Below are 14,639 nucleotides of genomic sequence, written 5' to 3'. Positions count from 1 at the left end.
GGCAAAACAGCTGTGATTCTCCCAGCTAGAATCTTAGCGATGCATTTGTACACGGTATTGCAGCAAGATATAGGACGAAAATCTGTCAACCTCGTAGGATTGGCAACTTTAGGAATAAGGGAAATTGATGTAGCATTCATTTCTTTAAGCATTCTCCGAGTCTGAAAGAAGGAGCTAACAGCATTGATTACATCCTCCCCAACTATGTGCCACATTCTTTTGAAGAAACCTGCGTTAAATCCATCCGGACCAGGGGCTTTGTTGTTCTTCAAACTAAACATAGCATGCTTAATCTCCTCCCTTGTTACATCTTGTGCTAATACATGTTGTTGCGTTGAAGACAGTTTCAAGTTAATTGCCGATTCCATCTCTTCCTCATTCAGAACCCTAGGCATCTGTTCCACTCTTAACACACGCTGGAAGTACGCAATGACTTCTGATTTAACTGCCTCATGTCCTTCGACAACCTCTCCATCCTCCTTTGTAAGTGAAAGAAGTTTATTTCTATGCTGTCTTCCATTTACTGATTTGTGAAAGTAGCCAGTATTCTGATCCCCCAAGCTAAGCCACTGTATCCTTGACTTTTGTTTGAAAAAACTCTCTTCGGCCTTGACGATAGAAGCGTAGTTACGTACAGCATCCCTTTCTCGCATGCACAAAGTTGGATTCCCATGTGCTGTATGGAGAGCCTGTTCCATTTCATCTTTCGCATCTTGGACTCTATCTGAAATGTTGGAGAAGTGAGTCATATTGAAAAGTTTCAATTCCCGTTTTAGTTTTCTTAGCTTGCAACACAGCTGATACATTGGACAACCCCCTGAATTGTGTTCCCATACTTTCCTCACCAAGGGCATGAACTCGTCATGGTCCATCCACATATCAAAGAATCTGAATGGTTTCTTTATATTCTGATAATCACCAGTAACCTTTACCACCATAGGAGAATGGTCTGACATACCCGATGGTAAAAATCTCGCTTCTGAAAAGGGGAAGTTCAGATTCCATTTCTCATTGACAAGCACTCTATCTAGTTTCCGCATAATCAGATTCTCAGGACATTGGTTCGACCAAGTATAATGCAGGCCTGAATATCGAAGATCATCCACTTTCGCTTCTTGAATACATGTTTCCAATCTGTCCATATGACCAGCCCACGAAGTAGACCCTCCTAACCTGTCTGATTGGTAGCGGATAGCATTAAAGTCGCCCATAAGAATCCATGGGCTGGACTCCCATCCATCACTACGACTCACTATATCAGACCATAATGCCTCACGTAAGGAAGCGTTATTGTCTCCGTATATAATTGAAGCATTGAAACAGATATTGGTAGCTAATATAGTGACAGAAACATGAATAGCCTGTTCTGACATTCCGAGGACATCAACCTTCACCACATCAGCATTCCAACAAACCCAAATACGACCACGACAAGAGAAATCATAATTATACAAGAAGGACCAATTACGCAGAAGAAGTTGAGAAACATTATATTTATTCTCGTCTCTAACCCGAGTTTCAACCAAACCGAAAAGAGTCATCCTCTCTTGATGGATGAGCTGACGCAATGCTGAATGCTTTATGGGATCATTCAAACCTCTTACATTCCAACATCCAATAATCATAAGAAAATAGAGAGGAGTACAAACAGCAACACAAAGATTACCTCGACGTGCCCCCAGGCGAGGAGACAGATTTCTTATTCTTCTTTGAAGAGTTTTTCGAACCCTTTTTCTTTTTCTCTAGAGAGTCTCTAGCCTTAATAGCCAACTGATTAACAGTTTCCCTTTCGGTGGAATTCAGAGTTTGTGGGCTTGTCAGGATTGGTGACATCAACTCCTTATCAGTTCGTTCCCCATCTGTATCACCTCCCATTGCGTCAATATCTACATTCAGCTCATGACTATTAACGAAAAGAACCTGGTTCACCGTCGCACAATCAGATGTATTGGAGATGGCTAAACTTTGATCTGAAGCAGTACTTGTACCCCCCTGCTCCTGCTTCATGTCTCCTTGTGAACTCTTCAAAACAAGAGGAGATGTAGGATTTTCATCTTCATAACAATCAGCATTGCTCACATCTGATGCAGCCTTCTCATTGATATTACAATCAGAAATATTTGTACCAGATGTCGAACAACCATTCTCATTACAGTTACGCACTTTAGATGCCAAAGTGCCATTCTCACCACTCACAGAACCCTTATTTCGTTTAGCAACTACCTGCCATTGAAACTGATTCTGCTGTTTATCCGCAGATTTAGAGTTCGCAGCTCCTAGTTTCCTCTTACCCTCTGCCTCCATTGTAAGATTTGCACCGTTATTAGTAGCACATATCGTTGTCGTGTGTCCAAAGACATTACAATTATTGCACTTTGATGGTATCCATTCGTAATCAGCTGAAATTGTTATGAATAATCCATTGGGACAGCGAAGGTCGTATTCCTTAACCAGCATCTTCGTAGCATCAATCTCAACACAAACTCTTGCGTAGCTAAGCCTTTGACGCAACAATGTAGTCTGATCAGCATGAAGAGGAACCCCAATAGCACTCGCTACACAACTCAACCCCTTAATAGTCCAATACTCAAGAGGAACATTATACAGCCTAACCCATACCGGAACTTTGACCAAATCACCTTTCAAAAATTGCATGTTCGGTTGCCAACGTTTAAGCACCAAAGGTCTGCTTGCCATGTGCCATGGGGCTCTTTCCAGCACATTAGTGGCATGATCAACAGAATCAAAAGTGAATAGGAAGAAACCATTATCCGAAGATAAAACTTCTGATAGACCGTAGGAGCCCCAGATTCTTTTGGCAATAGAATTAACAACGGGATATGGTAATTTCTGACCCACAAAATGACCAACTAGGATGGATTTCCAAAGTTCGCAGCCATCCTCAAACACATCAAGTGGAGGAGCTACTGTCACACGACCATCAGTCATAGCAGGGGGAGCAAAATGCAGATTACGAACTAGAGAAATACCAAGGTTCTTGGTACCCTCATTGTTATCAACATCAGAACCCTTCAAAGCATTTAAAAAATTCAATTTGGGGCGATGATTTTGCTGGTCTTGTTGCTGAGACCCTACCTTCAACTCATCAACTTTAGAACCCAACACATGATTCATTTCTGAAACAACATTTGAAGCTTGGGAATTAGAGTGTTTCTTCTCTATGCTAGCTTCAGAATCAGCTTGATAAACATTAGTAAACTGAGAAATCCTCATCCCATGGCTGTTCAACATATCTTGTAGCTCTAATCTTAATGTATGTCCAGACTTGACTTCATTGTGTTGTTCATTGTTAGAGGTAACCATTGGAACAGAATCCACAGCAGAACATAAGGACATTATGGCAGCATACAAATACTAGAGATACCAAATTCTAAGAAGAGAAACTGAGTCTAAGACGTAACCTAAGCTCAGAAACAACAACAATGTAATCTCAGAAACAACAAGATTCAGATTTGTTCATGAAGGGAGAAGAGAATTACAGAATTACGAGGCCAGTATCTTCGAGATTATTGATTGGAATGATGATCCGTGCGGTCAAGCTATAGAGTATATTCTGATGAACAACATACTAAAAAATGGTGACGATCCAACGACGAACAAAGAAGATCAAGCTTCAACAAAACCCAATTCACTCTGCTGCAACTAAAAATGCAGAACAGTAGAAATATTACGAGATCAATATCTCCCACCTCGTTGATTGGAATGAAGATCCATTCGGTCAATGTTTCAAGAAGGCTGGAATGAACAACATAGTAAGAAATGAGGATGATCCAACGGTGGACGGAGTAGATCTAGCTCCGACAGTTTGATTTCTAATCTTTCTCTCTCTCCAGATCTCTCTCTCTCCAGATCTCTGTGCTAGTATAATTTTTCAGATCAATATACTTCTTTGTTACACTTATTGTGTGTTGGTGGGATAATCTCCCTTGGTTTTCTAAAAAACTGAAAACAACTTCTTATCTATGTTCCAGCCACATTACCATGTTTTCCTACGTTCTCAAGTCTGTCACACACGTTCCCCATCACGTAATTTATTTTTTCCATCATCTTTGTCATGGCTTGCATTTAGAACTTAAGTTCTATATTTGGAGTGGATGGTGTGTTGGTTTGATCTGGTATGATAGTACTTGCAAAAATTGGTTAGTGGTGAAAAATCCTCATATCGCTCGTGTCTCGCTTAAACACTCTTAATATCCTAACACACTTACACCTCTTGTCTCACTTTCTTGTGATTCTTTCGAAAATAAAACCAACACCAAATGGAACCAACTTCGCAGCGCAATCCAAATATATATATATATATATATATATATATATATATATAAACTCAAGAAGCAATAAAAAAAAAGCAAAATAAAACTTCGATGATTGTCTCACGAGCAACAACACATCTATTCAAAATATGAATGAAACTGAAGATTTGAATAAAAACATAAATCATATATGCAAAAAGATGAAACAACACCTATATATGTTGGATATGTTGAAAATACATTGCAAGAAATGAAAACAACATAAAGAAAACGAACTTCAAAAGTTGATGCAAAACAGATTCATTCATGACGAGTTAAATTTGAATTTGGAACCCAAAGCAAATGATGTCCAATTGAGCTAAACTTTCAGTTATAGTGTGATTTCAACCGAAATAGACAAAATATAAAATTTGAGAAATTTACGATAAAGTTTGATTAGACCTGAAATTGATAACCAAAGGAAACGATATCCAATTAATCCCTAAATTAATATTTAGTGCGATAAGGACCCCAGTAATCATCAAATCAACTTTGAGCTAATTTTGAGTTGATTTGATCTAATTTTCCCTTGCTTAGTTTTTTGCGGTAGAAACCAATAAACATCTTTTTGAACAATTTTTTTTCTTTTTTCTTTTTTGTTTTATGCTACTGATATATTTTGGATAGTAACAGAATGAAATAACCATTTTTTTTTATATGCCATAAATTCAAGAAGAAGAAGAAATTGGACACTACAGAATTTTTGCGAAAACAACAAGAAACAAAAATTTCATAAGGATATAACCTAATTAATGGAGCCAAGTTTTGATACCAAATGATGTAAACCTCCTGGTCATGTGGTCACACAACCCACACGCAAAGACATCAATTCCTAGAAAGCGAAGTAAATCAGGTTTGATAAGAGTGTGACACAAATATAACTTGTATCTAGGCGCCATCACTATTGAAAATGAAAAACCCCTACCCAATAAATATTGATTCAGGAACGAGAAGTATAAGGATGACGCCACGAAGCTAGTTGTTCTTCGATAAGTCATTTTTAGTTTTTTAAATAACCAAGAAAGGAAAATTATCCCACCAATACACAACAAGTATGTCAAAAGAAGTTTATTGATCTTAAAATTATGTAACCTTACATGTCTGGATAAGTCATTATTTATACTAACTCCAAACTAAAAATAAACCTTAATTGACCCCTTTTAGGTAGACTTATATGAGATCCACTTTCAATTGACCCAAATAAGTAATAATAACCCAAAAACTAAGAAGAATATGATAACAATAATAATAATAATAATAATAATAATAATAATAATAATAGTAAATTAAAAATTACAATCCTAAATATGTTAGAATCAGATTTGTTATCCTTAAAAAATTCCAAATAGACTAGGAAATCCAATTTGAAGGTAGAATTAATTCTGAAGTGTTCTTTCCTTATTGCAGCTAAAATGAATAAGGAAGCTTTGTAAGAAAATAATTTTAAAATATTTATGAATCATTGCCATACTTGAAAACTATATTACAGCCCAAAAAAGATTTTTGTAAAACTAGGAGATTTCCAAAACAAGTTGTCATTTCCTTGTAGATTTTTGAAAAACCCCTACAAGGAAATGACAACTTGTTTTGGAAATGGATCCTTGCCAAATAAAAATTTCACAAGTCAAAAGAAAGTAAATAATAAAATTTATACAGTCTCTATTAACTCATATTACAATGCCTTTTTGAACTTTAATCGACCTCAAATTTTAACCCAAAATAAAATAACATGTCAAGAGACTCCACGTAAACTTTTAGCCCAATCCAACAATCAGATTGAAAATTATAATTATTGTCATAAAACTAGATAGTTACATATTTTATATTAAAATCCAAATTCCTTGAATCGTATCATAGAGGCTCGAATATCTTTTGACTGGACTCACTAACATTGCCATTTAAAAGGGTATTTTCATTTAGGAACACCATTTGAAAAAAATATATATTAGCCAAATAGAAGAATTGTTTTTCATGAAATAACACACTTAGATACATATTGCAATTGAAAAAAAAAACACATTTAAAGTTATCAACTTGATCATTGCACCAGACTTTAATTTTTAGTTCACATATTTACTTGAGGTTTTTATTACTCAACTAGGGTTACATTTGCATGAGTTAATAATAGAGACAACCTTAATATACAAGGGTTTTTCATTTTAAAATTTCAATATTTAAGTCCTTCATTCTTCAAACTTTCCTCCCCATTACTCAATCATTGTTACAATGTCACCAGGTATTCCAATCAAGTAGGTGAAACGAAATAACATTTCAAGATGTGAGCATGAAAGCCTACAAATCAGAATTTCAACTACATAGCAGATACAGAAAATAGTAATTTCAAAAGAGAGTTGTTATATGACAGACTTCAGTCTTGAGAATTGACTGCAAATAGGAGCTTAGCATTCAAATCCGTGGGCATATAAACAGATACAAACATTGAATCAACATAAATGGTTTCAATCCTTGTAGTCTAGACTCTAGAATATAAGTGCCTCATAATTTATGGGATTTACTGAGTGCCTCCAGCCCATAAAGTAAACATACCACAACGTGTTAAATGGAACCGTGCGAAGGAGAAAAAGGAACCACTTCAATGAGCAATGCGCAACCCACCCTTGAGAGAAGGAAAAGGAAACACATAAGAATCTGCCCAACAAAAGCAACACATCAGTTCACTGTTTTCTGCGACTTGATATTAGATAGCATTCTATTCCCAAGTGACAGTAGCTAGAAAGCTAATATATGGAGAAGCATGGCTCCCAACTTGGTGAAAGGGGTTATATATTATTTCAACAGGTAATGACCAATTATGAGGTTGAATGATAGGAGCAGAAGTAAGCTGGCCCGAAGAAATCTCATCAATATGGGTGCAACAAGATGTCCTTTCTACAGTAGATTTACTGAATCAACATTACACCTTCGCCTCCACTGTCATTGCTCCTGGAATTTTTGGTCTAGAGTAATTCAACGGTACGGAGTTTCAACCACAATCTCTTATAGATTTCTACCGTCAATGGCTAAGCTACAACTCAGGGAGGTTAGTTTTCTCTGCAACCTTGTGGACTGGCAAAAAATAATCTAGTGTTCAATGGCGTGCAACCGAATTGACCATCTCCTTCTTAATTCGTTTGTATAGAATTTCAGTTTGGATTCAAGCCATACAAGAGAGTTTCACATATACAATGTATGCTTTGACTAAAGGATCATAAGTTACTAAATTGTGGACCAAACCTGCTAACAACCACATGTTACTATGGTCTGATTTTTAGCTTCAAGCTTGTACTTAATCTTAGTTAGTCATAATCTGTATGACTGACTTTCTTTTATTAACAATGCTCCCTCTCAAAAAAAAGAAGATGAAAGAACATTGGTATTTTTCTTAAAGGTGCATGTTGTTGAAGTGATGTTCACAAAGCAGGAAAAATTGACACCCAAGACCGGCTTCAGTACATAATTTATCCTTGTTTAGCTTCCAGCTCAAATGGACTTAAAAAGACAAGGTTTGTTAACCGAATTCTGCATAGAACAAACGAGACTTTGGATATGATAGATCAATAATTCAAGATTGAGTTCAGAAGTCCAAACATACAGTTTTTAAAACTTCATCAAAATTCAACAAACCCTTCAATAAACGACCTAGCAGCATTCTCCAGAAAAAGAAAAAGAAAAAGGAAAGGAAAAGGAAAAGAACGCCTAGCCAAAAAATCAAGCTAGGTTACCTGAATAAATTTAATCTACCTTATAATATATCAGATACAACTTGAACGAATAATTGCAGAGCTCATTTGCTTGAACTTAAAATATTTAATCATGTACATAATATAGAATATGACTAATCCCATAATTTATAGTTTCTTTTCAATTTTCCTTGACAGGATATTAATATACCCGATTACAAATATTAAATTATAATTTAATCCAGGCAGAAGTGATTAAAGGAATATCGATTAAACTAAAAAACAAGGAAAACAATGTAAAGGGAAAACCTTTTTCAAGAAGAAGAGTGTTTGCCCTCACACTGAGGACTCTCGTCAAAATTCTTGGAAGGATATTTAGCAGTAATCATCCCAACTTCAAAAACCAAATTGTCTCCGCTAGAACTAATCCCCGTTATCGACCACCATTTAAAAAAAGCCCGAACCCGGATCCCATCCAGTTCCGCGATCCGACCCTCAACAATCTTCCCACTAACCCTTTTGGAGTACATGGCTAAGTAATTGTCAGGAGGGAGCGTGATCTTACACGCGCCACCAAGTTCAACGGAGAATTCGCCAGAAGTCTGGTTGAAAGTGTAGCTTTTTACGGAGGAAGGGAGGAGCCCGATTGGGAAGCCGTAGTTTGTGAGCTCGGTGTGGGCGGCAGTTGGGGGTTTCTGTTTTTCTAATTGAGAGGTAAAGGTGATTAGTACGAAGATGAGAGAGATGAGAAAGAAAAGCTTGGTCATTATGATTTTTTATTTATTTTTTAATCTTTTTGGATTGATTTTAAATTGAAGGTTTTGGGTGCTAGATCAGAGATTTTCTTTTCTTTTCTTTTCCCGTGGATTGTTGGTTAAGAGGAAGAAGATAAACGAAAAGGATGTCATCGTGGATGATATTTGACCACGTAAACCGGCAACAACGCGTCCCTTTTGGTGGTGTTTTGGTATTATAGTAATATTTGATTTTAAAATTTTTTTTTTTTTTAATATTTTTTTTAAAATATATCTTTTATATTATCATATTAAAATGATTTTAAAAAATTAAAAAAATTATTTTTTTTTGACAAACATGTCCAAGCTAAAATACCAAATAGATCCTCTATTATAAAGCTTCATTATTATTGGATATGTGGCAGCTGTTAACTCTGAGTTTTGTTTTATGTTATAACAAACTCGATCAAAAGCTTTGATAAATGAAATTTTATAAAATCCTAAACAAACTTTAATAAGAAAGATAAGGTGATATGAACTTCGTGATTACATTGTTACATAACCTATAATTAAAATTGAGATTTGATCTCGAAAAGCCGAAAAAGATTCGATAGGAGTGTGAGATAATGAAAATTTATTCCAAAACACTAATATTATTGAAATAAAGTCGAATGACGCCACAAAGCTAGTTAATCTTCAATAAATTAGATTTAGTTCGTTTAAGAATAAAAAAATACAATAATCTCTCTCACATGTTAAAAATAAAAAATTCAGAAGTGTTATTCATTAATGACTACTGAAATTTAGGCTTCCATGTGTTTAAATAATTTTAAAAAATTAACCATAATGGATCTAACCTTGGGGGCTGAATTGATCCATATATAAAAACTGGCTCAAAATCTTTACTAGTAATTCCAAGCTATGATCCAAACAAGCCTTGGATCCTAGCTAAAAACAAAATATTTGTCAAGCCCAAACAAGCTTTAGGTTCCAGCTAACAAAATAAAAATAAAGCTCATAAGTTCTAAATCTTCATATGCCATGAGACGCGAAGAAGAAAAGAAAACATTATAGGTGAGACACAAGACTTATTTATATAGCTTATAAAGCTGTTTAATAATCCAGGAACTAAAATAACAATTGTTGCCTTTTTTGTTTTCAAGTTAGAATAGAATTCTGATCTCGTCCTTGTATTTATCCTTATTTTGGAAGGAAAAGAAAGTTGCCTTTAATGATCTTCTTTGCCATCTTTATAAGCATTGTCATTGATCCTCTCAAGGATCTGAAATGGCCCATCTCCTTGTGGTTGTAGCTTTGATTTCTCTAGGCCAGAAATATCTCCTTGCGCATATGCACCCAAACCCAATCGCCAGGCTGAAAGACAACATGTTTGTGCCCCTTATTGGCTTTGGTCGCATACACGCGATTCCTCTTTTCAATCTGTTGCCGCACACTCTCATGAAGAGTTTTCACCACCTGTGCTTTACTATTACCATCCAAGCTAACCCTTTCATCAATAGGCAAAGGAATCAAATCCATTGGAGTTAAAGGGTTAAATCCATACACAATTTCAAATGGTGAAAATTCAGTAGTAGAGTGCACACTACGATTATATGCAAACTCTATAAATGGCAAACAATCTCCTCAATTCTTTAAGTTCTTTTGAATGACAACACGCAAAAGTTGTGTTAAGGTCCTATTAACTACTTCGGTTTGTCCATCTGTTTGGGGGTGACAAGTAGTTGAAAACAACAGTTTAGTACCCATTTTTCCCCATAACACCTTCCAAAAATAGCTAAGGAACTTAACATCTCTATCAGAAACAATGCTCTTAGGGACCCCGTGAAGTCGTACTATGTCTCTAAAGAACAAATCAGCAATGTTAGTTGCATCGTCAGTTTTATGACATGGAATGAAATGTGCCATCTTTGAAAACCTATCAACAACTACAAAGATGGAATCCCTCCCCCGTTTTGACCTAGGTAAACCCAAGACAAAGTCCATCGAAATGTCTACCCAAGGTTCTTTCGGTACAGGCAAAGGGGTATACAAGCCATGCGGTTGAGTCCTAGACTTTGCTTTCCTACAAGTTATGCATTTATCACATATGCGTTGCACATCTTTTTTTATTTTAGGCCAATAAAAATGCTCATGCAACACATCCAAAGTCTTAACAACACCAAAATGCCCCATCAACCCGCCTCCATGTGCTTCACGTACAAGCAATTCACGCATAGAACTTAATGGAACACACAAACGACTCTCTTTAAACAAATATCCATCAAGTCTATAAAACTTTCCAAAAGCTGAAGTTTCGCAAGCATTGTAAACATTAGCAAAATCACTATCATCCTTGTACAATTCTTTTATGTGTTCAAATCCTAGAAATCTAGCATCCAAAGTAGATAAAAGAACATACCTGCGTGAAAGTGCATCAGCCACAATGTTTTCTTTCCCTTGCTTATACTTGATCACATACGGAAATGTTTCAATAAATTCAACCCATTTGGCATGTCTCCTACTCAATTTACCTTGCCCTTTCAAGTGCTTCAATGATTCATGATCAGAATGTATGACAAACTCCTTACGCCACATGTAATGTTGCCACGTCTCTAAAGTTCTTACCAAGGCATAGAGCTCCTTGTCATATGTAGGGTAATTCAAGGTTGCCCCATTAAGTTTTTCGCTGAAATATGCAATGGGCCTCCTATCCTGCATTAACACAGCTCCTATTCTGATACCTGACGCATCACATTCTACTTCAAAAGCTCTTGTAAAGTCTGGCAAAGCTAAAACAGGTGCCGAACAAAGCTTATCCTTCAACAATTTAAAAGCCTCATCTTGTGCATCATTCCATTTGAATCCAACAGACTTTTTCACAATTTCAGTTAAAGGTGCAGCAATAGTACTAAAATCCTTCACAAACCTTCTATAAAAACTAGCAAGTCCATGAGAACTCCTTACCTTACTTACTGATTTTGGTGTAGACCAATCTCGAATGGCTTTAACTTTCTTCTCGTCCATCTCGATACCCTGTGCAATAACGACATAGCCAAGAAACACAATTTTTTCCATGCAAAAGGTACACTTCTTAAGATTAGCATATAATTGCCTACTATGCAACACACTAAGTACATTACGCAAATGATCAAGATGCTCATTTAAGTTCTTGCTATAGATCAAAATGTCATCAAAATACACAGCAACAAACTTACCGATAAATGCACGCAAGACATGATTCATTAAACGCATAAACGTGCTAGGCGCATTTGTAAGTCCAAACGGCATGACTAACCATTCATATAAACCATGCTTAGTCTTAAATGCAGTTTTCCACTCATCACCCTCTTTCATCCTAATTTGATGGTACCCACTTTTTAAGTCAATCTTAGAGAAAATACATGATCCATGTAACTCATCTAGCATGTCATCAAGCCTAGGAATAGGATGTCGATACTTTACCGTTATGTTATTGACAGCACGACAATCAACACACATCCTCCATGTTCCATCCTTTTTAGGCACAAGTAGCACTGGCACAGCACAAGGACTCATACTCTCACGAATGTACCCCTTCATCATCAACTCATCTACTTGCCTTTGAAGCTCCTTCGTCTCCTCGGGGTTGCTTCTATAGGCTGGACGGTTAGGAATTGAAGCTCCGGGCACAAGATCAATTTGATGTTCAATCCCCCTTAATGGTGGTAATCCATTAGGGATGTCTTCAGGGAATACATCATCAAACTCCCGCATCAAAGAAACAACCACACTAGGAATAGCAGAATCAAGATCGTTAGTGTTAAAATAAGCCTCCTTATACACAAGTAAGATCATTGGCTTATTAGTAAAAAATGCAGATCTGATTTGAGATCCTTTTGCATAAAAATTAGGTTGTTTCATTAATTTTTTTTTGGTAAGTTGACGTATGTATTAAAAGAAAAGGATACAAAGATTATAAGGAGCATACCCCAGATTTACAATGAGAACATAAACGTAAAATAACAGATGGTTACAGCCTAGCCACATAATAGAAAACTGAGACCTAACTAGATTCGTGATTCATAAGCCTCATAAATGTACTAGGCGCATTAGATAACCCAAACGGCATTACCATCCATTCATATAACCCCTGTTTAGTTTTAAATGCTGTTTTCCATTCATCTCCCTCTTTCATTCTAATTTGGTGATAACCACTCATCAAATCGACTTTAGAAAACAATGCAGCACCATGCAACTCATCAAGCAAATCATCAAGTCTGGGTATAGGAAATCGATACTTAACTGTTATTTTGTTGATAGCACGGCTGTCCATACACATCCTCATGGTACCATCTTTCTTTGGTACAAGCAAAGTAGGTACGGAACATGGACTAAGTGATTCTCGAACATAGCCCTTCTCTACAAGCTCACCAACCTGCCTTTGAATCTCTTTTGCTTCCGCTGGATTACATCTGTATGCTGGTCTATTAGGAAGTGAAGCTCCCGGCACCAAATCAATTTGATGCTCAATTCCACGAATAGGCGGTAACCCTTTAGGTAATTCATCTGGAAACACATCTTTAAATTCTTCTAGCAATTCCTTAATCTGTGTTGGTAAGTCCAGTCCTTCTACTTGTAGCAATTGCTTTGCCCAGATCATGAAAACAACCCCCGTCGAAGCTAATGCCTGTTTGATATCGCCTTTTTTGGCTAACAACAGCCCCTTACGTGATTGCACCTCCTTTTGTTGGCTTCGTAACTGATCCTCTCTAACCTGTTGAGAACTCAATGGTAACAAGTTCACCTTCTTTCCATTCAGCATGAAAGAATAAGTGTTCTTTCGTCCATTGTAGGTCACATCCTTATCAAACTGCCATGGACGACCCAGTAACAAATGGCTAGCTGACATCGGCGCAACGTCACACAAAACCTCGTCATGATAGGTTTTAATGGAAAAGGGCACAAGAACTTGCTTTGTCACCCGAATCTCCCCATTCTCATTCAGCCATCGCAAACTATACGGTCTGGGATGTGGAATGGTAGTTAAGCCCAATTTCTCCACCAAGGTAGTTGACGCAACATTAGTGCAACTTCCATTATCAATGATCATCCCACACACCTTATCTCGAATCTGACATCGAGTATGAAAGATGTTCTCACGTTGCTCAGCACTAACATCAACTTGTGCATTTAGAACCCGTTGCACAACCAACAAATCTCCCTTCACTGGTTCGAAATCCTCTTCCTGTTCCATTTGTGCCTCATCTTCATCTTCAGTTTCAGCCTCATCTCCACTGATCAGCTCTCCATGATCCCCATGCAATATCATTACCCTTTTATTTGGACATTCTGAAGCAATGTGCCCATGTCCTAAGCACTTGAAGCACTTGATGTCTCGTGACCTCCTTGGATGTGGAGGTTCTGTCACCTTCTCCTTTCCCTTTAAAGAATCAGAACTGGTATTCCCCTTGCTGACCTCCACCTTCTCATCTCGTTTAGGTGTGCTCCATGTTCGAGTAGGCGTAGATCTGTCCCTTGTCGTACTTGACGTAGTTACACTAGTTCGGACACCTCCTCGTTTCTGCTGCCTCTCTACACGACTTGCAAGCTTTATAACATCCTCAAGGAAGATGTACGGTTGCAATTCAACCACATTAGCTATATCCTTCCTCAACCCTCCAAGAAATCTAGCTATTGTTTGTTCTTGGGGTTCCATCAATTCACATCGAATCTGTAGCAACTCAAACTCTTTCACATACTCTTCCACGCTTAAAGATCCTTGTCGCAAAGTCTGAAGTCTGATGTATAGCTCTTGTTTATAGTAATCAGGAACAAATCTCTTCTTCATCACTCTTTTCATAGTTGCCCACGTTCTAATCTCCTCTTCTCCATCCCTTCTCCTCTGAATCTTTAAGTTTTCCCACCATAAAAGA

At 37.0% G+C, this 14,639-nt stretch overlaps 1 protein-coding gene across 1 annotated transcript; it reads right to left on the bottom strand.

Annotated features, from left to right (window-relative positions):
* Positions 1-6,609: 6,609 nt before the first annotated feature.
* LOC105117264 (DUF538 family protein (Protein of unknown function, DUF538)) lies at positions 6,610-8,907 on the bottom strand. The gene is made up of 2 exons (XM_011014870.1): positions 8,303-8,907; positions 6,610-6,962 (listed from the first exon to the last, which is right to left on the bottom strand). Exon 1 carries the CDS (start codon positions 8,758-8,760, stop codon positions 8,308-8,310), a length of 453 nt encoding a protein of 150 aa, XP_011013172.1. The 5' UTR covers positions 8,761-8,907; the 3' UTR covers positions 6,610-6,962; positions 8,303-8,307.
* Positions 8,908-14,639: the final 5,732 nt, after the last annotated feature.

The sequence above is a fragment of the Populus euphratica genome, unplaced genomic scaffold (genome assembly GCF_000495115.2).
Source record: "Populus euphratica unplaced genomic scaffold, PopEup_1.0 scaffold1245.1, whole genome shotgun sequence".
Classification (NCBI taxonomy): domain Eukaryota; kingdom Viridiplantae; phylum Streptophyta; class Magnoliopsida; order Malpighiales; family Salicaceae; genus Populus; species Populus euphratica.
Note: the sequence above shows the minus strand (reverse complement) of the source record. Positions and strands in the feature narration are given on the sequence as shown.

What these genes read in the sequence shown, in the direction of transcription:
- LOC105117264 (XM_011014870.1), bottom strand. Translation starts at nt 8,760, where the DNA reads ATGACCAAGCTTTTCTTTCTCATCTCTCTCATCTTCGTACTAATCACC.